Consider the following 25,975-nt stretch of genomic DNA (forward strand, 5'->3'; position numbering starts at 1 on the left):
TTTTGCGCCATGTATATGGATTCCACCAATTTACAAAAATTTCTTCCACAACCTACCGCTTCCAATGATTTCAAGATAAACTTCCAATTCACGTTATCGAAGGCTTTCTCAGCGTCTACAAATATTAATGCCACTTGCTTCTCAGGATGTTCTTTATAATATTCAATGACGTTCATTAAGAATCTTACATTTTGCCTCATTTGTCTACCTGGAACAAATCCGGTTTGGTCTTCATGTATAACAGCACTGATAACTTTTTTAAGCCTGTTCGCCAGTACCGTAGCAAAAATTTTGTAATCGCTGTTTAGTAAAGAAATAGGTCTGTAATTTCTAATTTCCGCTGAATCGGTACCTTCCTTATGTATCAATGTGATAAGGGCCTCTTTCCAGGATGTTGGGATTTCATGCTTATTTTGTATGTCCTCAATAACTTTCTTATATGGGATAAGAATTTCTTCTTCAAAAGTCTTGTAAAGTTCAATAGGAAGGCCATCCGGTCCCGGTACTTTATTTGGTTTTTGTTGGTTCATGGCCTTGACAATTTCGTGCATAGTAATTGGAATTTCCATTTTCTCTCTTTGTTCTTCTGTTAACTGTTTTAATTTAGACTTCAAAATATATTCTTCTTGCAATTGGTTAGAAATCTCTTGACCTTTATATAGGTTTTGATAGAATTTTTGAATTATTATTTTCATCTGATTCGTTTGCGTTGTCTCCTTCCCTTCTCCATCTCTAAGAGACTTTATAATTTTTTTACTTCTTTCCTTTTTTAGCTTGTATGCTAGCCATCTACTAGCTTTGTTCGCACTTTCAAAGTGGGTTTGTTTCATCCACTTCATCTTCTTTTCCACTTCATCCATAAGTAATAGGTTGATTTGGTGTTGGATGGCCGAAATCTTGAGTTTTGTCTCCTCCATATTCTTTATCTTTAACTGTTTTTCTTGTTCATTTAATTTTTGAACTAAATCTTTATAGGACTTCAGGCGTTCTTTTTTCCTGCCCGCTGTATATCTTATTGCGATCCCACGAAGGAAGGCTTTAAAGGTATCCCAAATAGTAAGCATACTAGTATCCTTGGTTAAATTAAATTGGAAGAATTCTTTTATTTCTCTCTTAGTTGTTTCCAGAAACCTTTTCTCTTTCAAAATTTGCAGGTTAAGAGTCCAGCGAGAATTTCTCGAAGGTCCTAATAGGTTAATCTGAATTGGATTATGATCCGCAAAGGTTTTGGGTAAGATGTCCGCTTGTACAACTGACAGCATTGACTCAGCGGATAGCCAGCACATGTCAATCCTCGACCAGCATTTGTGTACCGAAGAATAGTAGGTGTAGTCTTTCGTTAATGGGTTCTTAGTCCTCCATACATCCAGCAGGTTGAGCTCATCCGCTAATTTTAAAAATTCTTTCGGTAACCCACTTCGCAACTTCCTTTTTTTAATTTCTTCAAATTTCTTGTCTTTTTCTGCGTCGAAGACCGCGTTAAAGTCCCCGATAATACAACAGTTTTTTGGTCCAATTTCCATCAATTTTTCATGCAGGGTTTTGTAAAATCTTCCCAAATTTTCATTGGGGGCGTAGATATTCACTAATATCAACTTATTGCCACAATGATCTATCTCTACTATTACCATTCTACCCTTGTTATCTGAGTATAAACAGTTTGATTGAATAGATTTGGATACATATATAGCGACCCCTTTCCTTTTTCTTTCCGGATCAGATGAGTGGTAGAGAGTGCCTAGCTTCGCATTTTGTAGATATTTTACATCTTTTTCTTGGATATGCGTCTCCTGTAGACAAATTATTGCGGAGGCAGTCTTTTTCAGCTGCTGGAAAATCCTTCTTCTCTTGCCTGGTTCGTTTAGGCCGTTGACGTTAACTGATATTATCTGTACTTCGGTCTTGGTTTTCATTTTAACAAGTCTATACTATCAGCCGTTACTTTCGGAACTTTTTTAGTTTGCGTCCTTGTCTTTATTCCTTTGTTCTGGAACTTCTGCCCAGTTCCCTCTTCGGCTTTACTTGAAGCCTCTTCTTCTCCTTGGTCTTCTTGCTCATCCTCCGTTTCAGATTCACGGCTGCTTGGATCCACATATTGATCCCAGAATTCCTCTAGTTTTTCCAGAGAGGTTATATTCTGTCTTCTTGCATGGTATGTAAAGAACATCCCTTCCGGCACCAACCATTTAAATTGCACTGAATGTCGCGTCAGCCACATTGCTAATTTTCGGTATTTGGCCCTACGTTGCCGAACTTCCCAGGGGACTTCCTTCAACACCTTGATACTAGTCTCCTTCCACTTCAATTCCTGATCTTTGATTTTTTTAAGAATTCTTTCACATGTTGCGAGGTGAGTAAATTTGACTTGTACCTCTCTTGCCAATTTGTGTTTCCTCGTGTAGTTAGATGAAACTCTTTTTGCCCACTCAATATCTCTCCTTCCCTCTTCCAACCATTCTTCGTCCTCAAAAGTCAGTAATTCCGTAATCTTCTCCGTTAACTTTTCACCTTTTTCCTCTGGCAAATTTTGAAAGCGTAATATATACGCTGCCTTCTCCATCTCAAGTTTTATCACCCTTTCCTCTAGTTGAGCCACGCTTTCTTTATTTCCTCTCGCAATATTGGACACTTCTTTCTCTTTTTCCGCAATTTTATCTACTTTAGCAGTCAGGCTGTGAATCTGTTGGGTATTCCCTAATAATTGTTTTTGAAATTCTTCAAGTTGTTTGTTCGTTTTTGTTATCTGTCCCATTAAATCAGTTTTCATCTTTTCTAGTGCCTCTTGGTTTTGCCTAAAACCATCCATCACAATACTCTGTAACTTTTCAATAGCCTCTTGATTTGTTGCCTCTGGTGTTTTTTTGCCCCCTCCTGCCACTGGGGTAGGTGAGGGGGTACCTTGCCCAAATTTTTTTGGACCCATTTCTGTTTTGTAAAAACTTTCGGGGTTGTTGACTTAATTGTTAAGTGTTGAGCAATGTTTAAATTCCCTTTTCCCAATCTCTTTATCAAGAAAATATCATTAGTTAATTAATTAGTTCAATCAAATTCTCTAAATCTTATATAGACTACCACCGTTCAATTCATTAATTTGTTAATTAATCCCAACAATCTCTCTACACCTTGTATAATTATCAACCCTTCAATTCATTACATTGGTCAATCAAAATTTTAAGTTAATTGGTACAGTTCTCCTGGTTTTCCACAATATGGTTTTCTAATACATTAAATTTGTTCAATAAATAATACAATACCTTAATCTCCCAAAAGCTCTATTAAATAACAAATTACTTCCCTCAATGCACCAGTTGTATATTATCTTTCTTACCACTATTCAGCAGTTTTACCAATAACAACAATCTTCAGTTCTTTGTCAGCCAGTCCAATTCCTTGTCTATAATTTATCTTACAGTCAAGTCACTCTTTCTATCCACCTCCTTTCTCTTCCTCTTCCCTTGTTCTTCTTCCACTCCACAGCTCCTTCTTCCGTACTTCCTTTGTTCCTTCTTCTTTTCTTCTTCCTTCTCTCTACAGTTTGGTGTTAGTTTTTATTATTTCTCAGTCAGCAAATTAATCCAAGCAATTCTCCAACTTTCAAAAAACCCATCTTCAGTGGGGAGATAGCTGCAGCGCAACTGCTGCTAAGAACCCTCTCCCCACCCTTTACCAATTATATATCTCCAAGGTCTTATGTGAAACTTCTCTTTAACACCGTTTTAAACTGTTAGTCAGGTATCAAAACCTATACCTATTCACTCTCCATACAGACGCCATTCTTTTCCCTTCTCTTACTTTCACTTTCAAGCCACATGGCGATTCCAAACAACTTCCCTTTTTCTTTCTCTTTCTCTCCTCTCTTTATGCCTTCTTTCCGCTTCGACCACTGCTATTAATACTGTAATATTCAATATAAACTTTTTCCTTCGTTACTATGGTCCAGGTTATTTACTCAATCAAAATTTCAGCCCCCCCGGCTCCGCAACTCAGTCTCTCCTGTCACAGCCGCGGCCGCTGTCCGCCATTAATTTCTTTCTCGGCTCGTCTTCTCTTCAGCTTGCCCGCTCCCCCTTTACTATGGACGCCTCAATTTCCCTCCTTCTTTCAATCTTCTATTTTCTTCACCTCAGTCCAGTTTATCATAGACTTCCCTCTGTCCTCTGCCCACCACAATCTCGTACCTGCTATGTTTCGTGCTGTATACTCTTACTGTTCACCCGCTTCTCTCCGCTCTCCGCTTTCTGCTGTCCGTTCTCTGTATCTTCTTTGACCGTCACCCGGCAGCCAAGACTCCAGTGTCAGTGCAAATCAACAGGAGCAGGGATTTCAGTTTGGTTCTTTTCGTTATTATTTAAAAGGAATAAAACTGTTGTCTCCTTTCACTCCCTTGTCCGGTGGCCCGGTTAGTCGCTGGAGCGTTGCTGAGCATCGGCTACGGGGACAGCTGAGGTTAAAAGAGGAGCCTCCGCTCCCCTCCCAATCCCCAGAAGCTCCCCAAACTGCGATGTGTCTTCCGTCACTTCTTTAGGCGGTGCCCCCCAGTGGAGAGCCTCCCTCAAATGCTCAGCAAACAGAGCCGTCTCCCGAGACTCGGGAAAAGCCGCTCAGCCGCACCACGCCATCACCGGAAGTCAAGTCTCCAGGAATTTTTAACCTGGAGTTGACAACCCTCCAACCTAGACCAAGGAGCACCAGCCTGAGCCAGCAGCCTCCTCTTTCCAACAGCTGACAGCCCCCACAGACTCCCAAGTCTCCACCCACCCCACAAGGAGAGGCAGAATGCCCAGAGGTGAAAGTCAGCTGCCAGGGCTGGCAGCCACGTATGTGGTTTTTAGAGGTGCCAGGAAAGAAGGGGGGACAGCAGAGGGGGGCCAGCAGGGCTGCAACACACACCTTCATCTTTAATCCAGGCTGTGACTGTGACGTTGTTGTGTTCTTCCACCAGGTTGTGTAGCTTGATGGATTGCTGCAGATGGGAAAGCGGAAGGTGAGATGCCGGAGGGGGCCTCCTCCTGGTGTTTCTGCACAGAACCCGGCAGGAATGAGGTGGGGCGGAGGAGGGGCACACTCCAGAGACCGGCTTTGCTCTCTGGGAACCTTCAGCTGCCAGCGCCAAGTCCCCAAACAAAGCGAAGGGAAACCTAAGAGGATTATTGTGGCCCCACCAGCTCTTCCCTTATCCTGGGCTGCAGAGAGGCCAAGCAAGCCAGGGGAAAGAAGCTCAATCAGGACCATCCCTGGAGAGATAAGACTGCTTCCATCATCTCCCCCACATTCTTATTTTATTTATTTAAAACATTTATCAGCCGCCTTTCTTCCTTACAGAGTTCAAGGCAGTTTACTGTGTGAGGCAGGAGGCTGGACTAGATGGACCCTCCCTGTGGAGATAGGAAAGGAAAGGTCCCCTGTGCAAGCACCAGTCGTTTCTGACTCTGGGGTGATGTTGCTTTCAGAACGTTTTCACGGCAGACTTTTTACGGGGTGGTTTGCCATTGCCTTCCCTAGTCTTTTACACTTCCCCCCCCAGCAAGCTGGGGACTCCTTTTACCGACCTCGGAAGGATGGAAGGCTGAGTCAACCTTGGGCCGGCTACCTGAACCAGCTTCCGCTGGGATTGAACTCAGGTCGTGAGCAGAGAGTTCGGACCGCAGGACTGCAGGACTGCTGCTTTAGCATTCTGGCAAACCACCCCATCAAAAGTCTGCCGTGAAAACGTTGTGAAGCGATAATAATAATAATAATAACTTTTTATTTGTATCCCGCCCTCCCCACAAGCAGGCTCAGGGCGGCTCACAACACATGAATACAGTATACAATAAAACCATGTGCAGTCAATTATAAATTCATATACAATTCAATATAAAATCATCCTTAAAAACATTAAAATTACATTAGAGTTAAGATTATGGTGCTATAATTAAGATCTTACCCCAGAGTCGGAAACGACTGGGGCTTGCACAGGGGACCTTTCCTTTCCTTTCCTTTCCTTTCCTTTCCTTTCCTTTCCTTTCCTTTCCTTTCCTTTCCTTTCCTTTCCTTTCCTTTCCTTTCCTTTCCTTTCCTTTCCTTTCCTTTCCTTTCCTTTTTCTGCCTTATCAGTATCACTGGGTGACAGCCAGTTTCCACTCCTGAGTGTGCAGATCTCTTCCCAGCTTCAGCTCCCCCCAGCTCCCTTAGATTCCCCCCCCCCGCTATATTTTTATTTATTTATTTACGTTATATTTATATCCCACCCATTCCATGCAGATGCAAGGCGGCTAACAGCATAAAATACACAATAAGCAATATTAAAACAATCAAATAAATGGCAATGGTGCTACTTCAGGGGGAGTCTATAATATTTTCCTTTCCCAGCACATACGGATCGTAGACAGTTAGTAATAAAAGTGCAATAGATCCAGATGTGGGGGCAGCCCTCTCCCATTAGATGTTCTATGCCACCTGAAACAGTTCAGTCTTGCAGGCCCTGCAGAACTGCAAGAAGTCCTGCAGGGCCCTGATGGCTTCGGGGGGGGGGGGGTGTTCCAGAGTACTGGGGCCACAACCGAGAAGGCTCTTGCTCTGGTGGAGTTGAGCCTAGCCTCTTTTAGCCCAGGGACAGCCAGAAGATTTGGAGAGCTCTCAAAATGATACCCTGTCTGTCAATGAAGTGAAGCTTCTGAAGATTGGGGGGGGGGGGCACTTTCTCCTTGGCACTGGGTGCAGCCTGGAAACTACCCGGGAGTGTGCTTTCCATTCCATCCATCCCTTCCCCAGCCAGCTCCCCTTGGAGTTCCTGCGTTCCCCTTTCTTCAGTGGGGCTCCCCCCCGCCGCCCCCAGTCCTGACTGTGGTGCAGCCGTGGTTGAAGCCCCTCGCACGGAAACGATGGACAGGGAATGTTCTGCACTATCACTCATTTCCCCTCCTGCCCCCCCCCCCGGCAACCAATGTTCCCTCGAAGCTGCAGAGTCTTGTGAGCAAAAATTCTCCTTTGTGAGCTCCTGGCCTTAAAGTTGACTGCATCCATGAGTGTGCTGTGGGGCCCTCCTTCCTGAGCTAAGGCAAAAATGTGTGAGCTGGAGGCTACAAATCGGTGAGCTGGCTCACGCACACTCAGCTGAGAGGGAACCCTGCCCCCAACCATGCAAGACCTGCCAAAGCAGTCAGGCCCCGCAGGCTTCAGAAAGCCACTGTATTCATCCCGGGATAATCCAGACCTAGCTGGGTGTGACGCACACTTCTGAGCTCCAAACAGTGACCCTCTTGACAGCTGCCTTGATGCCCTGGCAAAGGCCTGGTTTTTTGCCAAAGGACCGTGAATGCAGGGCACATCGTTTCTGCGCTTGCGCACTGGAATGCACTGCAAAACCAGACCAAACTGAGCAGTCCTTGTTGGGAATCAGTCCTAAAATGGCTGACTGACTCCGTCTCAGTAATAGTAATGTTGTTTCTGCAATGTCACGCTGAGTCATGGCCCAGCTGTTACCTGTTACTGAGGTAAGGTGGAATGGCCTCACCTGTAATTAGGCTTTGTGCTGACTCACAGAGCTGATGCAACCTCTGGTGAGCTTGCATGATTGATGTGTGTATTTAGGGAAGCTCAGTGAGCTTGCTCTGCCTGCCTGTAAGGATTGTGTGTACTGTGAGGCTCACCGTCCGGGTGGCAGTGAACACTGCTGGTGTTGATCCTGTGCTACTGTGCTTGGATCGTGCTGTGTATACTTACTGGTGTATACTGTTATCTACTAGAGTGTGTACTGATTACTGTGTATGACCTTGGCCTGGCAGCGACTCTGAATATTGGATGCTGTTCTGGTAAATATATTCTACCATTGCATACAGTTGTCTCTCCTGTCTATTAATTCCTGTGTTTGCCTGTCCCTCTCCTTCAGTGTCTTCTGCTGCGTGCAAATTCTCTAACAGTCCTCCCACTGGTACATATTTCCATCTCCTGGGGGCATTTCCACCCTGGTCTGTGCAGCTGCATGCCAGCTTTGTCCTGAGTGGCATCCTGCCATGGGAATGGCACTGCACCAATGCCCTTGAACAGCAGACCTGAGATCACAAGGCCTCCTGGGCCAGCCTGTCTGCAGGGAGTGATGGAGCCCCCGTTCCCCCCCCCCTTCCACCTCCCAAGGCCTCCCACTCACCCTGTAAGCAAAGGCAGGAGCCTCCTCTGCTCTCCCCATCACAGAGGAGCAAGAAGGCCGGCAGAGCAGCCAACTTACCTGCCGCAGGTCGTAGACGGTGAGGGTGATGGCGATGATGGACAGGAAGATGATGGCAGACGCATACTCAAAGTAGCCTTGGGACATCCACAGGGTCAGGGTGAAGGCTTGGAAGATGTAGAAGGGGTTCAGGATCTAGGGACACAAGACAAGCCCTGCGGTCACAGGCAGGCTTAGGCGGCACAGGGAGGGGGGTTTCCACAACAGGCAACCACATGAGAGGCCAATTAATGTGTCTTCTGCTGGCCTCCCGCTGTTGAGCTACAGACAACGTGGCCCCCGGGCTGCAGCACCCGTCCTCCAAGGAGAGTTGGGGACTTTTCACTTTTGAAAAGAGACAATGAAGGCCAGGCATGACGGAAGCTAAATAAAATTAAGCACACAGTGGAGAGAGCAGACAGCGAGATACTCTCAAAATACTAGAGTTCAAGGGGGGAGGAAGAAGAGGAAGAAGAAGAGGAGGAAGAGGAAGAAGAGGAGGAGGAAGAAGAGGAGGTGGTTGTGGGTCGGAAAGGCCATTTTGCAAAGATGCCGGTTACCTCTTTAAAAAGCAGTTTCCAGATGGGGCTAATTTCCACTTCAATGGTGTTAGGCCCACAAACTAACTTCCTGAGAAAGAAAGAGAGGACATTAATATTTGTGCCGTAAGAAGCCTAATGTGATAGGGCTCAGTGCGGGGAGAGCGGCCATGCCAGGCCCCAAGGAAAGAACCCTGGCACCTCCCCACACAGACACACTGCTTTGATTCAACCTGGCCCAAGTTGGTTTTGCTGTGAGTCAAAGGCTCCATCCCCAAATCTCCAGAAGTTTCCCAACCTCAATCTGGAAAACCTAGTTCTGAGGCAGCAGCTGGCTAGACAGCAGCCATACCGGAATTCCTGCTCTTCCGTGGTCAGCCCCTCAGCAAACTTGTGATGGATTTCATAGCACGTGTTGCTGTCCTCCAGTGACCTGGGAAAAAGGAAATCCAAGGCAAATTACACCACAAGCAGAGACCTTTTATTATGCAGAACTTCCCACCAGCAAGTCATAAGAACCTCAGAAGAGCCCTGCTGGGTCAGGGCAATGAGGGTCCATCTAGTCCAGTCTCCTGACTCACACAGTGGACAACCAGTTCCTCTGGAGGACCAACAACAGGGCAGAGAGGCCGAGGCCTTCCCCTGAGAAGAACATCAGAAGAGCCCTGCTGGGTCAGATCAGGGAGGGTCCATATAGTCCAGCCTCCTGTCTCACCCAGTGGCCAACCAGTTCCTCTGGAGAGCCAACAAAGGGCAGAGAGGCCGAGGCCTTCCCCTGAGAAGAACATCAGAAGAGCCCTGCTGGGTCAGATCAGGGAGGGTCCATATAGTCCAGCCTCCTGTCTCACACAGTGGCCAGCCAGTTCCTCTGGAGGACCAACCACAGGGCAGAGAGGCCGAGGCCTTCCCCTGAGAAGAACATCAGAAGAGCCCTGCTGGATCAGACCAGTGAGGGTCCATCTAGTCCAGCCTCCTGTCTCACACAGTGGCCAACTAGTTCCTCTGGAGGACCAACCACAGGGCAGAGAGGCCGAGGCCTTCCCCTGAGAAGAACATCAGAAGAGCCCTGCTGGGTCAGATCAGGGAGGGTCCATCTAGTCCAGCCTCCTGTCTCACACAGTGGCCAGCCAGTTCCTCTGGAGGGCCAACAACAGGACATAGAGGCTGAGGCCTTCCCCTGAGAAGAACATCAGAAGAGCCCTGCTGGGTCAGACCAGTGAGGGTCCATCTAGTCCAGCCTCCTGTCTCACACAGTGGCCAGCCAGTTCCCCTGGAGGGCCAGCAACAGGGCAGAGAGGTCGAGGCCTTCCCCTGAGAAGAACATCAGAAGAGCCCTGCTGGGTCAGACCAGGGAGGGTCAATCTAGTCCAGCCTCCTGTCTCACACAGTGGCCAGCCAGTTCCTCTGGAGGGCCAGCAACAGGGCAGAGAGGCCGAGGCCTTCCCCTGAGAAGAACCTCAGAAGAGCCCTTCTGGATCAGACCAGTGAGGGTCCATCTAGTCCAGCCTCCTGTCTCATACAGTGGCCAGCCAGTTCCCCTGGAGGGCCAACAACAGGGCAGAGAGGCCAAGGCCTTCCCCTGAGAAGAACATCAGAAGAGCCCTGCTGGGTCAGACCAGTGAGGGTCCATCCAGTCCAGCCTCCTGTCTCACACAGAGGCCAGCCAGTTCCTCTGGAGGGCCAACAACAGGGCAGAGAGGCTGAGACCTTCCCCTGAGAAGAACCTCAGAAGAGCCCTGCTGGGTCAGACCAGGGAGGGTCAATCTAGTCCAGCCTCCTGTCTCACACAGTGGCCAGCCAGTTCCTCTGGAGGGCCAGCAACAGGGCAGAGAGGCCGAGGCCTTCCCCTGAGAAGAACCTCAGAAGAGCCCTTCTGGATCAGACCAGTGAGGGTCCATCTAGTCCAGCCTCCTGTCGCACACAGTGGTCAATCAGTTCCCCTGGAGGGCCAACAACAGGGCAGAGAGGCCAAGGCCTTCCCCTGAGAAGAACATCAGAAGAGCCCTGCTGGGTCAGACCAGTGAGGGTCCATCCAGTCCAGCCTCCTGTCTCACACAGTGGCCAACCAGTTCCTCTGAAGGGCCAGCAACAGGGCAGAGAGGCCGAGGCCTTCCCCTGAGAAGAACCTCAGAAGAGCCCTTCTGGATCAGACCAGTGAGGGTCCATCTAGTCCAGCCTCCTGTCTCATACAGTGGCCAGCCAGTTCCCCTGGAGGGCCAACAACAGGGCAGAGAGGCCAAGGCCTTCCCCTGAGAAGAACATCAGAAGAGCCCTGCTGGGTCAGACCAGTGAGGGTCCATCCAGTCCAGCCTCCTGTCTCACACAGAGGCCAGCCAGTTCCTCTGGAGGGCCAACAACAGGGCAGAGAGGCTGAGACCTTCCCCTGAGAAGAACCTCAGAAGAGCCCTGCTGGGTCAGACCAGGGAGGGTCAATCTAGTCCAGCCTCCTGTCTCACACAGTGGCCAGCCAGTTCCTCTGGAGGGCCAGCAACAGGGCAGAGAGGCCGAGGCCTTCCCCTGAGAAGAACCTCAGAAGAGCCCTTCTGGATCAGACCAGTGAGGGTCCATCTAGTCCAGCCTCCTGTCGCACACAGTGGTCAATCAGTTCCCCTGGAGGGCCAACAACAGGGCAGAGAGGCCAAGGCCTTCCCCTGAGAAGAACATCAGAAGAGCCCTGCTGGGTCAGACCAGTGAGGGTCCATCCAGTCCAGCCTCCTGTCTCACACAGTGGCCAACCAGTTCCTCTGAAGGGCCAACAACAGGACACAGGAGCTGAGGCACTTCTGGCTCTGGGATTCAGAAGCTGACTGCCTCTGAATGCGGAGATTTTAAAAAATGGACATGAAAACTCACCCAATTCTGTGAAACTGTTTTGCTGAAACGTCCCATAGATAGCGGATTTTTTGTACCCGGATGTATCTCACCTACATGAATGGGGTGCAAGACAGCCATTAGGAATCACCAGATCAAATCTCTGGCTGCTACTGAATTCCTCCTCCCTGACTGTAATTTGGGCCCTGCAGGTGGAGGAGTGCCACATCCCACCTCCACATCCACAGAAGCTATGACCTTCCCAAAGACCCTCCCTGTGGGCCCTGAGAAGGACCAAGAGGGCTACCCATCACCCAAGGCCCACTAGCCCTAGGAGGCCTTAGGGACACCATTTATGACCCCCACCTCAAGGACCTGGAGACCTTTGATTCTATTAAGGTCAGCAGAGTGGGATTCTGGGAAAGGGAATGGTTGGGGGTGCAGGAGATGCCCACCTCTAGCCTCAGGAAGGGGCAATGTGAGATGCATCTTTCCTCCTCCACTACGGGATGAGTTGGGGAAAGGCTTCTTCCTTGTCTGCCCTTCACCCCACAGCCTGCATGTAGCCCCACCACAAGCGGTACTTACTTTCAATTGCGGCTTCATTACAGCTTTGGATAGGACACATTCTTTGTCAGCACTAAGGACGCGATTCAGTTTATCTTCATCCCGAAGTTTCGACAAGTCAATCCAGATCACCTTCTTCCTCGTGTATCTCTGAAACTCATCCTGCAGTGGGGGGGGGGGGGGGGGGGAACGTTCACATTCTTGGGATGCAGATCTTAAAAATGGTCTGCTTCTGTGTTATGAACCTCCTTGAATCAGGGTTAAGGGAAGCACGATTGTTCTTTGGCTGAGGCTGCCTTGCCAAGAACTCTTGAGCGGTACAGACCTCAGAGGACCGAGGGCAAGTGGTTCAGAAGCCCCTGCAGATATTTAGCCTGGAGAAAAGGCTAAATATTTTTGAGTGGTTCCTCAGTGGAAGAGGCTTCTTTGGGAGGTGGTGGGCCATCTGACAGCAATGCTGCTGTGAGGGGGATGTGTTTGTGGGTTTCCTTCATTGTGCTGGGGGTTGGACTAGATGACCCCGGAGGTCCCTTCCAAGTCTACGATTCTATGAAAAGGCATCTGCATGAAGAGAAAGCAGCTTGTTTAATGGCTGAATGGCCTGCTCTCTTTTACGGCCTATTTTTTATGCTGCTGATGCCCAACAGTGTGTGTCTCTTAATGGCTGGTGTTTAACTGTAAGTCTCCTCAAGCAGAACTCTGAAGAGGTGGCAGGGAAAACTTCCTAAGTAAATAAACATCGCTGTCATTCGCTGTCATTCTCGCCTCAAGAATGACATTCTTAAGAGCCTCACAAAACATCATTTCACATGGGAGTCTCTGAGTGAAGCCGGGAGGCTGGCATTAGTTGCCAAACTAGCTGGCAGCAATGGGGCATATGCCCTGAAGTAGGACTCGGAGCATTCAAATATTTGAGGTCAAAGACGGCGATCCAGACCAGGATCAAGCGTGGATTTCCCAGCCTTGGGAAGACTTCCTCAGTCCCTTCCCTTCCGGGTTCAAGAGCTTCCCTGCCTCCCAGGGATGACCCTTCCGTGGAGAAGAATTGGGGGGGGGGGGGAGGCTGCTCTTGGACCTGCTTCCCCTCAAGTGTGTTGGGGCCACAGGAAAGGCAAAAAGCAGTGCACAAAATCCTTCTCAGAAAAGCCACATAACAGCCGCAAGAATTTTATTTGTTGGAAGAAAAAGGCAAGCTCAACTACACTATGGATGACTTGATTGTAAAAATAATGGATATAATAGAAGAAGATGAATTGACATGCAGAGTCAACACTCAAACATGTAAGAAAAAAGTACAGGATAGGTCAAAGTTTTATGAATGGTTATGTAAATGTAAATGAGAATGAATATGGTCTGGGACCTCTCAACCTTCGGGACCGCCTTTCCACATACGTACCCCAGAGAGCACTACGCTCAGGGTCTCAAAATCTCCTGAGGATCCCTGGACTGAAAGAAGCTCGATTGACCAGCACGAGGGTCAAAGCCTTCTCGGCAACAGCCCCCCCTTTGTGGAATGCCCTCCCCAAAAACATCAGGGCCCTGCAAGACCTGCCACAGTTCCGCAGGGCCTGTAAAACCAAACTTTAGAAGCTTGTCTTTAGTGGTTAGGGGCAGGTGGCTATTACCTTCAGCACCAACAAACACCCTGAACTAATATAATGGAAACCAGAAGCTTGCCCTCTGGGATTTTTAATATATATGGAAATGTTTTTATATATTTAATTTTAATATGTTTGCAAATTGCTATTTTGATACTATCATCAATACAAAGCATATCAGTCATGCAGAAAGTTAAAATCTCATTAGTTTCACAATGCGACGACTGTCCTTATATGGCACAAAGCCACTATATTGTATTCTAGTGCTATAGTTGAGAAAAGGGCCAACGGAGAATCCGTCCGCTTAGCAAGTCATTTTGGATCTCTAATCCTTCTTCTGGGGACCAATCTAGTATACAGAGCCAGTTTGGTGTAGTGGTGAAGTGCGCGGACTCTTATCTGGGAGAACCGGGTTGGATTCCTCACTCCTCCACTTGCACCTGCTTGAATGGCCTTGGCTCAGCCAGAGCTCTCTTATCTGGGAGAACCGGGTTTGATTCCCCACTCCTCCACTTGCACCTGCTGGAATGGCCTGGGGTTAGCCAGAGCTCTCTTATCTGGGAGAACCGGGTTTGATTCCCCACTCCTCCACTTGCACCTGCTGGAATGGCCTTGGGTCAGCCAGAGCTCTATTATCTGGGAGAACCGGGTTGGATTCCCCACTCCTCCACTCGCACCTGCTGGAATGGCCTTGGGTCAGCCAGAGCTCTCTTATCTGGGAGAACCGGGTTTGATTCCCCACTCCTCCACTCGCACCTGCTGGAATAGCCTTGGGTCAGCCACAGCTCTCTTATCTGGGAGAACCAGGTTTGATTCCCCACTCCTCCACTTGCACCTGCTGGAATGGCCTTGGGTCAGCCAGAGCTCTCTTATCTGGGAGAACCGGGTTTGATTCCCCACTCCTTCACTTGCACCTGCTGCAATGGCCTTTGGTCAGCCAGAGCTCTCTTATCTGGGAGAACCGGCTTTGATTCCCCACTCCTCCACTTGCAACTGCTGGAATGGCCTTGGGTCAGCCAAAGCTCTCTTATCTGGGAGAACCGGGTTTGATTCCCCACTCCTCCCCTTGCACCTGCTGGAATAGCCTTGGGTCAGCCAGAGCTCTCTTATCTGGGAGAACCGGGTTGGATTCCCCACTCCTCCACTTGCACCTGCTGGAATGGCCTGGGGTCAGCCAGAGCTCTCTTATCTGGGAGAACCGGGTTTGATTCCCCACTCCTCCACTTGCAGCTGCTGGAATGGCCTTGGGTCAGCCAGAGCTCTCTTATCTGGGAGAACCAGGTTGGATTCCCCACTCCTCCACTTGCAGCTGCTGGAATGGCCTTGGGTCAGCCAGAGCTCTCTTATCTGGGAGAACCGGGTTGGATTCCCCACTCCTCCACTTGCACCTGCTTGAATGGCCTTGGCTCAGCCAGAGCTCTCTTATCTGGGAGAACCGGGTTTGATTCCCCACTCCTCCACTTGCAGCTGCTGGAATGGCCTTGGGTCAGCCAGAGCTCTCTTATCTGGGAGAACCGGGTTGGATTCCCCACTCTTCCACTTGCAGCTGCTGGAATGGCCTTGGGTCAGCCAGAGCTCTCTTATCTGGGAGAACCGGGTTGGATTCCCCACTCCACCACTTGCAGCTGCTGGAATGGCCTTGGGTCAGCCAGAGCTCTCTTATCTGGGAGAACCTGGTTTGATTCCCCACTCCGCCACTTGCAGCTGCTGGAATGGCCTTGGGTCAGCCAGAGCTCTCTTATCTGGGAGAACCAGGTTGGATTCCCCACTCCTCCATTTGCACCTGCTGGAATGTCCTTGGGTCAGCCAGAGCTCTCTTATCTGGGAGAACCAAGTTTGTTCCCCACTCCTCCACTTGCAGCTGCTGGAATGACCTTGGGTCAGCCAGAGCTCTCTTATATGGGAGAACCGGGTTGGATTCCCCCCCTCCTCCACTTGCAGCTGCTGGAATGGCCTTGGGTCAGCCAGAGCTCTCTTATCTGGGAGAACCGGGTTGGATTCCCCACTCCTCCACTTGCAGCTGCTGGAATGGCCTTGGGTCAGCCAGAGCTCTCTTATCTGGGAGAACCGGGTTTGATTCCCCACTCCTCAACTTGCAGCTGCTGGAATGGTTTTGGGTCAGCCAGAGCTCTCTTATCTGGGAGAACCGGGTTGGATTCCCCACTCCTCCACTTGCACCTGCTTGAATGGCCTTGGCTCAGCCAGAGCTCTCTTATCTGGGAGAACCGGGTTTGATTCCCCACTCCTCCACTTGCAGCTGCTGGAATGGCCTTGGGTCAGCCAGAGCTCTCTTATCTGGGAGAACCGGGTTCGATTCCCCACTCCTCCACTTGCAGCTGCTGGAATGGTTTTGGGTCAGCCAGAGCTCTCTTATCTGGGAGAACCGGGTTGGATTCCCCACTCCTCCACTTGCACCTGCTGGAATGGCCTTGGGTCAGCCCCACCCACCTCACAGGGTGTCTGTCGTGGAGGGGAGAAGATATAGGAGATTCGAAGCTGCTCTGAGTCTCTGATTCAGGGAGAAGGGCAGGGTATTAATCTGCAATTATTCTTCTTTTATATTATGTGCGATTTTCTAGGTCCAGTAGTGCCAAGAATTATACAGTCATCATCTGTGTCATTCCAGAATCCCTTGTTTCCTCTAATTTTCACGCATTATAGCAGGAACGCCATAGTTAATACATCCCTTGTCAGCAAAACAGGCGTTTCTCCAGGGGAGCTGATCTCTGTGGCCTGGAGATGAGTTCTAATCCTGGGAGATTTCCAGCCACCCCCTGGAAGTCGTTAACACTGCTGTGCCTGCCTATGATATCCTTCCAGCCAGTCAAACCTCGGCAAGAATTAACTGTATCATGTTTCCACAGCAATTTTCTGCCTGCAAGTAACAAACCTGGCTTCAGGTCCTCTGCAGCAAATAACAAATAAAATACCTTTCACGCTACAATGATAAACAGCTGTGCAGGAAGAAAGTGGCTCATACCATGCCCATCAGCTTGAGCCTGGTATTTCCTTAGGCATTTGCACATTTTCAGATCATCCAGGCTACCATAAGCCATGAGGCTTAGAAGTTCTATACCCTATAAAAAGAATGTTCCAGGTGGCTAAACTTTGCAGTGCACCGGATCTCTCACTTCTGAGCGGGGAGCTCAGCACACCTGGGCATGCTGAGTACAGCCTGCTCTGGTCGTAACATCCGAGGATGGGGTCTGCCTGGGAGAAGGAAAGGAACCTACCGTGGCTCTGAGCAACACCACGTCTGCCTCTTGCAAGTCGCACGGCACACAGTTCGCCCAGACGTCCCACGCCGGCTTCCAGTAAAAGACGAGCAGGAGAGTCCCACAGGACAGAAGGTACCCAGCGATGCACAGGGCCCTCCGGAACCAGTGGGTCTTGTAGCCAAATATTTCCTGTGAAGGACATCAATTTGAAGAAGGAGAAGATGACAGACAGACAGACAGACAGATAGATACCCCACCCTTCTCTCTGAATCAGTCTCTCAGAGCGGCTTACAATCTCCTTTACCTTCCCCTCCCCACAACATACACCCTGTGAGGTAGGCGGCTGAGAGAGGTCTCAGAGAAGCTGCCCTTTCAAGGACAACTCTGCAAGAGCTATGGCTGACCTAAGGCCATTCCAGCAGCTGCAAGTGGAGGAGTGGGGAATCAAACCCAGTTCTCCCAGATAAGAGTCCACACACTTAACCATAGGGTTACCAATCCCCAGGTGGGAGCAGGGGATCCCCCAGTTTGGAGGCCCTCCCCCTGCTTCAGGGTCATCTGAAAGCAAGGGGGGGGAATGTCTGTTGGGCACTCCATTATTCTCCTATGAGCAATTCCCATAAGGTATAATGGAGGATTGATCTGCAGGTATCTGGGGATCTAGGGGGGCTGTGTTTTGAGGTAGAGGCACCAAATTTTCAGCATAGCATGTGGTGACTCTCCTCAAAACACCCCCCAAGTTTCAAAAGGATTGGACCAGGGGGTCCAATTCTATGAGCCCCAAAAGAAGGTGCCCCTGTCCTTCATTATTCCAAATGGAGAGAAGGCATTTAAATGGAGAGTGGTCCCTTTAAATGTGATGGTCAGAAATGTGATGGCCTTTTGGAGTTCAATTTTGCTTGCCACATCCTGGCACCTGACTCCACTCGCAAAGTCTCCTGGTTCCACTCCCAAAGTCCCCAGATTTTTCTTGAGTTGGACTTGGCAACCCTAGAGGGATGAAGACTGCTTAGAGTCACCAGCCAGATGTGTCCAGATGCCCACCCCAAGCACAGGCAGCTGTTTCCTGAACCTGTGGGCACCAGGCACACCCTGGGCTGGCTCTTCCTCCTTTGCTCTCTGACGCCCTTTCCCTGCAGCTAATCGGCTTACGTGGGCTTTCCTCCTCCTCTGCAGCAATTCAGCCCTCATGCGGAGGTCAGGAATGGATGCAGGTTCTTCCCCGTTCCTTTCGGTCTCCCTGTCCCTTCATTTCCTTTGCTCTCCCTTCCAGTTTCGAGATCGCAGTATCTGTCTGTCTCCTGCTCCGCAGAGGGCCAGGCACTTGGATGGGGCAATAATGGAGACCTCAGTGGCCAGCCCCAGTTGGTGCCACCAAGACTGGGCCAGGCCTTTTCAGAAGGCCAGGAGCCTCTCCTGACCACGGGCCCTGAACACCAGGCCTCACAGAGAACGCCTTGAATCAGGGGGCAGGGGCAGAGGGGAGAGGCTGGGGAAGATTTGCCCGAGAACTTCAAAGCCAGCAGCTTCTCCACCTGCTCGTTTCTGAACCACTTCAGCTAGAAATCAGCCGCCTGGCGCAGGGCTCTGTGGCTCTGTAAGGACCAAAGAGACATCCTTCCAGAGCCTCTACCCCCTGTGGGTCAGGCAGTGCTGGATTAAACCCTGTGGAGGCCCCTAGGCAGTTGAAATCTCGGGGGGGGGCTTGCAAATTATCTCAGAGCGTCCACCCCACCACCTGCAGCCCCCACTTCAGCCTGCAGGCACCTTCTCAAAAGCCCCTTTGTCAAAGCTGCAGGGGAGAGAGAGGCAAACTTGGCAACGACGCCAGCAGCAGCCGCACCAGGCAAGTCGGGCAAAGAGTGGTTCAGTTGCCGGCTGTGCGTGGAGGCTGGGAGGGCTGCAAGCAGGGGGAAGACGGGCGGGGGGGGGGGGAGCTGGCCTGGGGCCCCTAAACACAAGTGCCTACTTGGCCTAATTGTTAATCCAGCCCTGGGGTCAGGACAAAGGAATGCTTACCATCTCATCCTCCTTCCCCTCGTTGAGCAGGGCGTGGTGATTCGCTTGGGGCTTTTTCTCCATCCTGCCTGGCAGATTGTTCGCTCTAGGAGGGATGAGCAGACAGGCCACCGCCGTGTGTGACTTGAACTCAGGCCAGGAGACAACCTCCCTTCTCTCCTGCGGTGCCGGCTGCCTTTAAGAGCGGAGGAGCGTGCACACGCCTTCTACCTTCTTGTGAAAAGCAGAGTGGCAGAAACCTGTTGAGCCTCTTCAGCTCACTTATGCAACGACCTCTTTGTCTTCCCTTCCTGGTTGGAGTCACTCTAGTGCTGCCCAGCTCAGCGACTGCTGTGGGCAGCACAGTTTGCAGGAGGGGGAGAAGGACTTTGCAGACCTCCCTTTCCCCAAGATCTGCAGAGCAGCCGGAAAGGCCAGGAGGGAGGGGGCTGGAATGGGGGGGGGGAGCATCACCTGTTGAGTGACAGAGCAAGTGAATTTGCCCCTCCTTGCCTTGGAGGAGCCCCCCTGGTGTTTCAGAGGCTGGAGTGCGGATATTCCCAGAGTGCAGCAGCTTCTCGTCTCCTGCTCTTTGCAATCTGATGCCACAGGTGTGGCGTGGCAAGGTGCCCATCAGGCTGGTCCTCCCTCGTGAACCCAGCCGGCCCCTCCAGGGCAGCAGGTTTTGATTTCTGGGCAGCAAAAATGTTATATATGTGATCGGAATTGTGACTAATATATGGAGTTCTTGCCTGGCTCACTGGAGCCTGTAAGATTGAGCTTGGAGACTCGGGAAGAATAGGCATAAGAACTTAAGAACATAAGAGAAGCCCTGTCGCATAGGCCAGTGGCCCCTCCAGTCCAACACTCTGTGTCACATAAGAACATAAGAGAAGCCCTGTTGGATCAGGCCAGTGGCCCATCCAGCCCAACACTCTGTGTCACACAAGTACATAAGAGAAGCCCTGTTGGATCAGGCCAGTGGCCCATCCAGTCCAACACTCTGTGTCACATAAGAACATAAGAGGAGCCGTGTTGGATCAGGCCAGTGGCCCCTCCAGTCCAACACTCTGTGTCACATAAGAACATAAAAGAAGTCATATTGGATCAGGCCAGCGGCCCATCCAGTCCAACACTCTGTGACACATAAGAACATAAAAGAAGCCATGTTGGATCAGGCCAATGGCCCCTCCAGTCCAACACTCTGTGTCACATAAGAACATAAGAGAAGCCCTGTTGGATCAGGCCAGCGGCCCCTCCAGTCCAACACTCTGTGTCACATAAGAACATAAGAGAAGCCATGTTGGATCAGGCCAGCGGCCCATCCAGTCCAACACTCTGTGACACATAAGAACATAAGAGAAGCCATGTTGGATCAGGCCAATGGCCCCTCCAGTCCAACACTCTGTGACACATAAGAACATAAGAGAAGCCATGTTGGATCAGGCCACTGGCCCCTCCAGTCCAACACTCTGTGTCACAAAAGAACATAAGAGAAGCCCTGTTGGATCAGGCCAGTGGCCCCTCCAGTCCAACACTGTGTGTCACATAAGAACATAAGAGAAGCCCTGTTGGATCAGGCCAATGGCCCCTCCAGTCCAACACTCTGTGTCACATAAGAACAGAAGAGAAGCCCTGTTGGATCAGGCCAGTGGCCCCTCCAGTCCAACACTCTGTGTCACATAAGAACACAAGAGAAGCCATGTTGGATCAAGCCAGTGGCCCCTCCAGCCCAACACTGTGTGTCACATAAGAACACAAGAGAAGCCATGTTGGATCAGGCCAGTGGCCCCTCCAGTCCAACACTCTGTGTCACATAAGAACACAAGAGAAGCCCTGTTGGATCAGGCCAGTTGCCCCTCCAGTCCAACACTCTGTGTCACATAAGAACACAAGAGAAACCATGTTGGATCAAGCCAGTGGCCCCTCCAGTCCAACACTCTGTGACACATAAGAACATAAGAGAAGCCCTGTTGGATCAGGCCAGTGGCCCCTCCAGTCCAACACTCTGTGTCACATAAGAACATAAGAGAAGCCCTGTTGGATCAGGCCAACGGCCCCTCCAGTGCAACACTCTCTGTCACATAAGAACAGAAGAGAAGCCCTGTTGGATCAGGCCAATGGCCCCTCCAGTCCAACACTCTGTGACACATAAGAACATAAGAGAAGCAATGTTGGATCAGGCCACTGGCCCCTCCAGTCCAACACTCCGTGTCACAAAAGAACATAAGAGAAGCCCTGTTGGATCAGGCCAGTGGCCCCTCCAGTCCAACACTGTGTGTCACATAAGAACATAAGAGAAGCCCTGTTGGATCAGGCCAATGGCCCCTCCAGTCCAACACTCTGTGTCACATAAGAACAGAAGAGAAGCCCTGTTGGATCAGGCCAGTGGCCCCTCCAGTCCAACACTCTGTGTCACATAAGAACACAAGAGAAGCCATGTTGGATCAAGCCAGTGGCCCCTCCAGCCCAACACTGTGTGTCACATAAGAACACAAGAGAAGCCATGTTGGATCAGGCCAGTGGCCCCTCCAGTCCAACACTCTGTGTCACATAAGAACATAAGAGAAGCCCTGTTGGATCAGGCCAACGGCCCCTCCAGTCCAACACTCTCTGTCACATAAGAACAGAAGAGAAGCCCTGTTGGATCAGGCCAATGGCCCATCCAATCCAACACTCTGTGTCACATAAGAACATAAGAGAAGCCATGTTGGATCAGGCCAGTGGCCCCTCCAGTCCAACACTCTGCGTCACATAAGAACATAAGAGAAGCCCTGTTGGATCAGGCCAGCGGCCCATCCAGTCCAACACTCTGTGTCACATAAGAACATAAGAGAAGCCCTGTTGGATCAGGCCAATGGCCCATCCAGTCCAACACTCTGTGTCACATAAGAACATAAGAGAAGCCATGTTGGATGAGGCCAATGGTCCCTCCAGTCCTCTGTGTCACATAGTGGCCAAAAAATTATATATTGCTGAGCAGTCGGGTTAAAATGGATAAAAGGAAGTCCTTCTTCACCCAAAGGTTGATTAACATGTGGAATTCACTGCCACAGGATCTGGTGGCGGCCACAAGCATGACCACCTTCAAGAGGGGTTTAGATAAAAATATGGAGCAGAGGTCCATCAGTAGCTATTAGCCACAATGTGTGTGTGTATATTATATTTTGGCCACTGTGTGACACAGAGTGTTGGACTGGAGGGGCCATTGGCCTGATCCAACATGGCTTCTCTTATGTTCTTATGTCTATGGATTTCATTGTGGAGCTGCCCCCCTCCCATGGGAAGACGGTGATCCTGGTGGTGGTAGACACATTCTCCAAATAAGCCCATTTCATCCCCTGTGCCCAATTGCCCACAGCAAAGAAATTGGCCATGCTATTCTTCAATCACGTGGTTAGACTCCGCTCGTTCCCAGACAACGTCATTAGCGAAGGCGGGCCGCAGTTCATTGCCACCTTCTGGCGGGAGTTCTGTAAATTGGTGGGGATTGAGGAAGGCTTGAGCTCTGCCTACCACCCCGAGACGGACGGACAGACGGAGCGTGTAAACGGGGTCCTAGAGCAGTATCTACGCTGCTTTATTAACCACCGACAGTCCGACTGGGTAGACCTACTCCCGTTCGCTGAATATGGGTACAATAATAGTGTGCACAGTTCCACCAAAGCCTCCCCCTTCTCCACGGTGTATGGGGATGTTTAGCCTGCAGAGGAGGCGGCTGAGAGGTGATAGGATCACCATCTTCAAGTACTTGAAGGGCTGTCCTATAGAGATGGGGTGTAATTGTTTTGGTCTGGAGACCAAGTCCTGTGAGGAAAGGTTGCAGGAGCTGGGGATGTTTAGCCTGGAGAGGAGGTGCCTGAGAGGTGATAGGATCACCATCAAGTACTTGAAGGGCGGTCATAGAGAGGATGGTGTAGAATTGTTTTCTGTGGCCCCAAAAGATAGGACCAGAACCAATGGGTTGAAATTAAATCCAAAGCGTTTCCAGCTCAACTTTAGAAAGAACTTCCTGACCATTAGAGCGGTTCCTCAGTGGAACAGGCTTCCTCGGGAGGTGGTGGGCTCTCCTTCCTTGGAAGTTTTTCAACAGAGGCTAGATGGCCATCTGACAGTGATGAAGATCCTGTGAATTTGGGGTAGGTATTTGTGAGTTTCCTGCATTGTGCAGGGGGTTGGACTAGATGACCCTGGAGGTCCCTTCCAACTCTATGATTCCAAGTTCCAAGATTCCCTGTCCTCCACTGAGAATGCTAGAAACGGGATATTAAAACAAGAGGGTAGTCAGCTCAAAACGGGAGCCCCAACCTACAGACCAGGCGGAACTGCACAGAACGTTAGCTGTGCAGCCAAAAAACAAAACAGGGGTAATGTCTGCCCCACCCCCACCCCCAGAACACTAACATATATAAAAAGAATAGATTAGGGTTTGTAGAATCTTTTGGGCTCAAGTGCCGTGTTCTACTGGAGAAAGATTTCCTTCCAGACACTCACTCAATGCACAGCAGCCAAGAAGGTCTGAGCGCCTGCTCCGGCTGCAACGCCACTGAGGATGTTCTCCGCAGCTGAGAACGAAACGTCTGGAAGGAAAACTTTCTCCAGTAGAACACAGCACTTGAGCCCGAAAGATTCTACAAACCCTAATGATGTTACCAGCCGTGAAAACCTGAAATCTTTGATAAAGAATAGATTGCTCCACCATTTTAAGTCAAGAAACAAATTGGATAATCAACCAAATAAAATTACCTACCAAATCAATAGAACAGTTACCTTTGCCTTACAGTAGTCCCTGCCCAGTCTAATTACAAAGCATAACCTAATACAGTTATTAAATTTAAATAATTCAAGGCGTCAACACACTCTGCTTCACAACATTTATTCAGGTGTGGTCCCAGCTGGCCTTGGCTTTGTCTTTGATTGCCCAGTTGCTTCAATAACTTCTTCTTCCTCTGGACAGATAGACTGGAGCAGTTTTACAACTGAGGCCTCATCCCACACTGGAAAAAAGAGAACCTTGATGATGCACTAGAAGCCTTCCTGTAGGAGACCATTTATAACGAATGTCCAAACTTTGAAGCGTTGACACCGTTGCCTTAAGAGATCTTCTCCTCTTCAATGCTTCCATTGGAATATCTGGAAACATCAGTATCTTTAAATCCTGCAGCTTTAAATGACCTTCTTTTTCCAAGGCCAGAATTTTATTTCTCATATCTTTATTAGTGAAATTCACAATTATATCTTGTGGGCTCCTCTGTTTGGAGTTGTTGATTGCTCCAATCCGGAAAGCTGACTCAATCAACGAGGGACAATCCCTTTCCAGTAGAAGGCAGGAGGCCAGCCATTTATTTAAAAAGGAATGTAAATGCTCAGACTTCTTAACCTCCTCTGGCACCCCACAAAGTTTCAAATTGCCATGACATAGTTGGTATTCCACTTGGAGCAGTCTGTCCTTTTTGTTTTAAAGTTTTTATCTCCTCTGAGTTGTGATAAGCAGTTTCCTTCGCTGCCTCAGCATTGGAAGCAATTCATAGAATCATAAAGTTGGAAGCGACCTCCACGGTCATCTAGTCCAACCCCCTGCACAATGCAGGAAACTCACAAACCCCTCCCCCTAAATTCACAGGATCCTCATTGCTGTCAGATGGCCATCTAGCCTCTGTTGAAAAACCTCCAAGGAAGGAGAGCCTACTGCCACCTCCTGAGGAAGCCTGTTCCACTGAGGAACCGCTCTAACGGTCAGGAAGTTCTTCCTAATGTTGAGCTGGAAACTCTTTTGATTTAATTTCAACCCGTTGGTTCTGGTCCGACCTTCCGGGGCCACAGAAAACAATTCCACACCATCCTCTATATGACAGCCCTTCAAGGACTTGAAGATGGTGATCCTATCACCTTTCAACTGCCTCCTCTCCAGGCTAAACACTCCCAGCTCCTTCAACCTTTCTTCATAGGACTCGGTCTCCAGACCCCTCACCATCTTCGTTGCCCTCCTCTGGACCTGTTCCAGCTTGTCTAGATCCTTCTTAAAATGTGGTGCCCAAAACTGAACACAATAGTCCAGGTGAGGTCTTACCAGAGCAGAGTAAAGCGATACCATCACATCACGTGATCTGGACACTAGACTTCTGAGAATACAGCCCAAAATTGCATTTGCCTTTTTAGCGGCTGCATCACACTGTTGACTCATGTTCAGCATATGGTCCACTATATCCTTTTCACACATACTATTGCTAAGACAAGTCTATAAAATCCTATAACTATGCATTGGATTTTTCCTACTTAAATGCAGAACTTTACATTTATCCTTGTTAAAATTCATTTTATTGGTTTTAGCCCTGTTTACCAGCCTGTCAAGGTCATCCTGTATCCTGTTTCTGTCATCTACTGTATTTGTAACCCCTCCCAATTTAGTATCATCGGCAAATTTCATAAGCATTCCCTCTGTTCCTTCATCTAAATTATTGATAAAGATGTTGAACAAAACAGGGCCCAGGACAGATCCTTGAGGCACTCCACTTGTCATACTCTCCAAGATGAGGAACCATAACTGAGGGCACCCAAAGCCACAAGTCAGGTGAGAGAGCCCCTGCTTATCCAAGAGAGATCCAAGGAAAGCTCTTGAGAGTTTGGAGACCAAGGGCCAAAGACACCTTAGGGCTTTTATGCTACTCGCCAGATTGAATAGTTTCCCGTCAGCTGTTCTTTCTGGCAGATACCATAATATCCCTTTCGAGAACAGATCATGTAAATATTGTCTATTGGAACCAGATTCAGTTACCCATATTTTACTCCGTTAGCCCATGTTCTGTAAGATTCACCGGCAACTTCTTGATCCTGTCATTTCTAACTTTTCTGGCCCTCCGGAAAGAATTACCCAATATTTACTTGCTGATAAATCTGCCAGTTTGACTGCCTTAGTGGCTGAGTGTTTGGCTATCGTACTGTATAAGAGTCATTATATACTCAGAAAAAGGCAATGAATAACTGTTTTCGCACACAGCTCACCTTGCAGTCACAATCCTGTTTCCTCCGCAGTGTCTGGTCGGATTTCCCACCATCTGC

The 25,975-nt window shown here is 49.4% G+C and overlaps 1 protein-coding gene across 1 annotated transcript in view; it reads right to left on the bottom strand.

Moving 5' to 3' along the window:
* LOC132574438 (probable cation-transporting ATPase 13A5) overlaps positions 1–19,000 on the bottom strand; it is a 68,864-nt gene extending 49,864 nt beyond the window's left edge. Inside the window, exons 1-8 of the mRNA XM_060242792.1 lie at positions 18,938–19,000; positions 16,934–17,107; positions 12,124–12,264; positions 11,578–11,648; positions 9,077–9,157; positions 8,746–8,815; positions 8,207–8,341; positions 4,891–4,963 (exon numbers count right to left, since the gene is read on the bottom strand). Of these exons, the coding sequence (XP_060098775.1) occupies positions 4,891–4,963; positions 8,207–8,341; positions 8,746–8,815; positions 9,077–9,157; positions 11,578–11,648; positions 12,124–12,264; positions 16,934–17,107; positions 18,938–19,000 (808 nt within the window). The remainder of the gene's footprint in view (positions 1–4,890; positions 4,964–8,206; positions 8,342–8,745; positions 8,816–9,076; positions 9,158–11,577; positions 11,649–12,123; positions 12,265–16,933; positions 17,108–18,937) is intronic.
* Between the last annotated feature and the right edge of the window lie 6,975 nt (positions 19,001–25,975).

The sequence above is a fragment of the Heteronotia binoei genome, chromosome 6 (genome assembly GCF_032191835.1).
Source record: "Heteronotia binoei isolate CCM8104 ecotype False Entrance Well chromosome 6, APGP_CSIRO_Hbin_v1, whole genome shotgun sequence".
Taxonomy (NCBI): domain Eukaryota; kingdom Metazoa; phylum Chordata; class Lepidosauria; order Squamata; family Gekkonidae; genus Heteronotia; species Heteronotia binoei.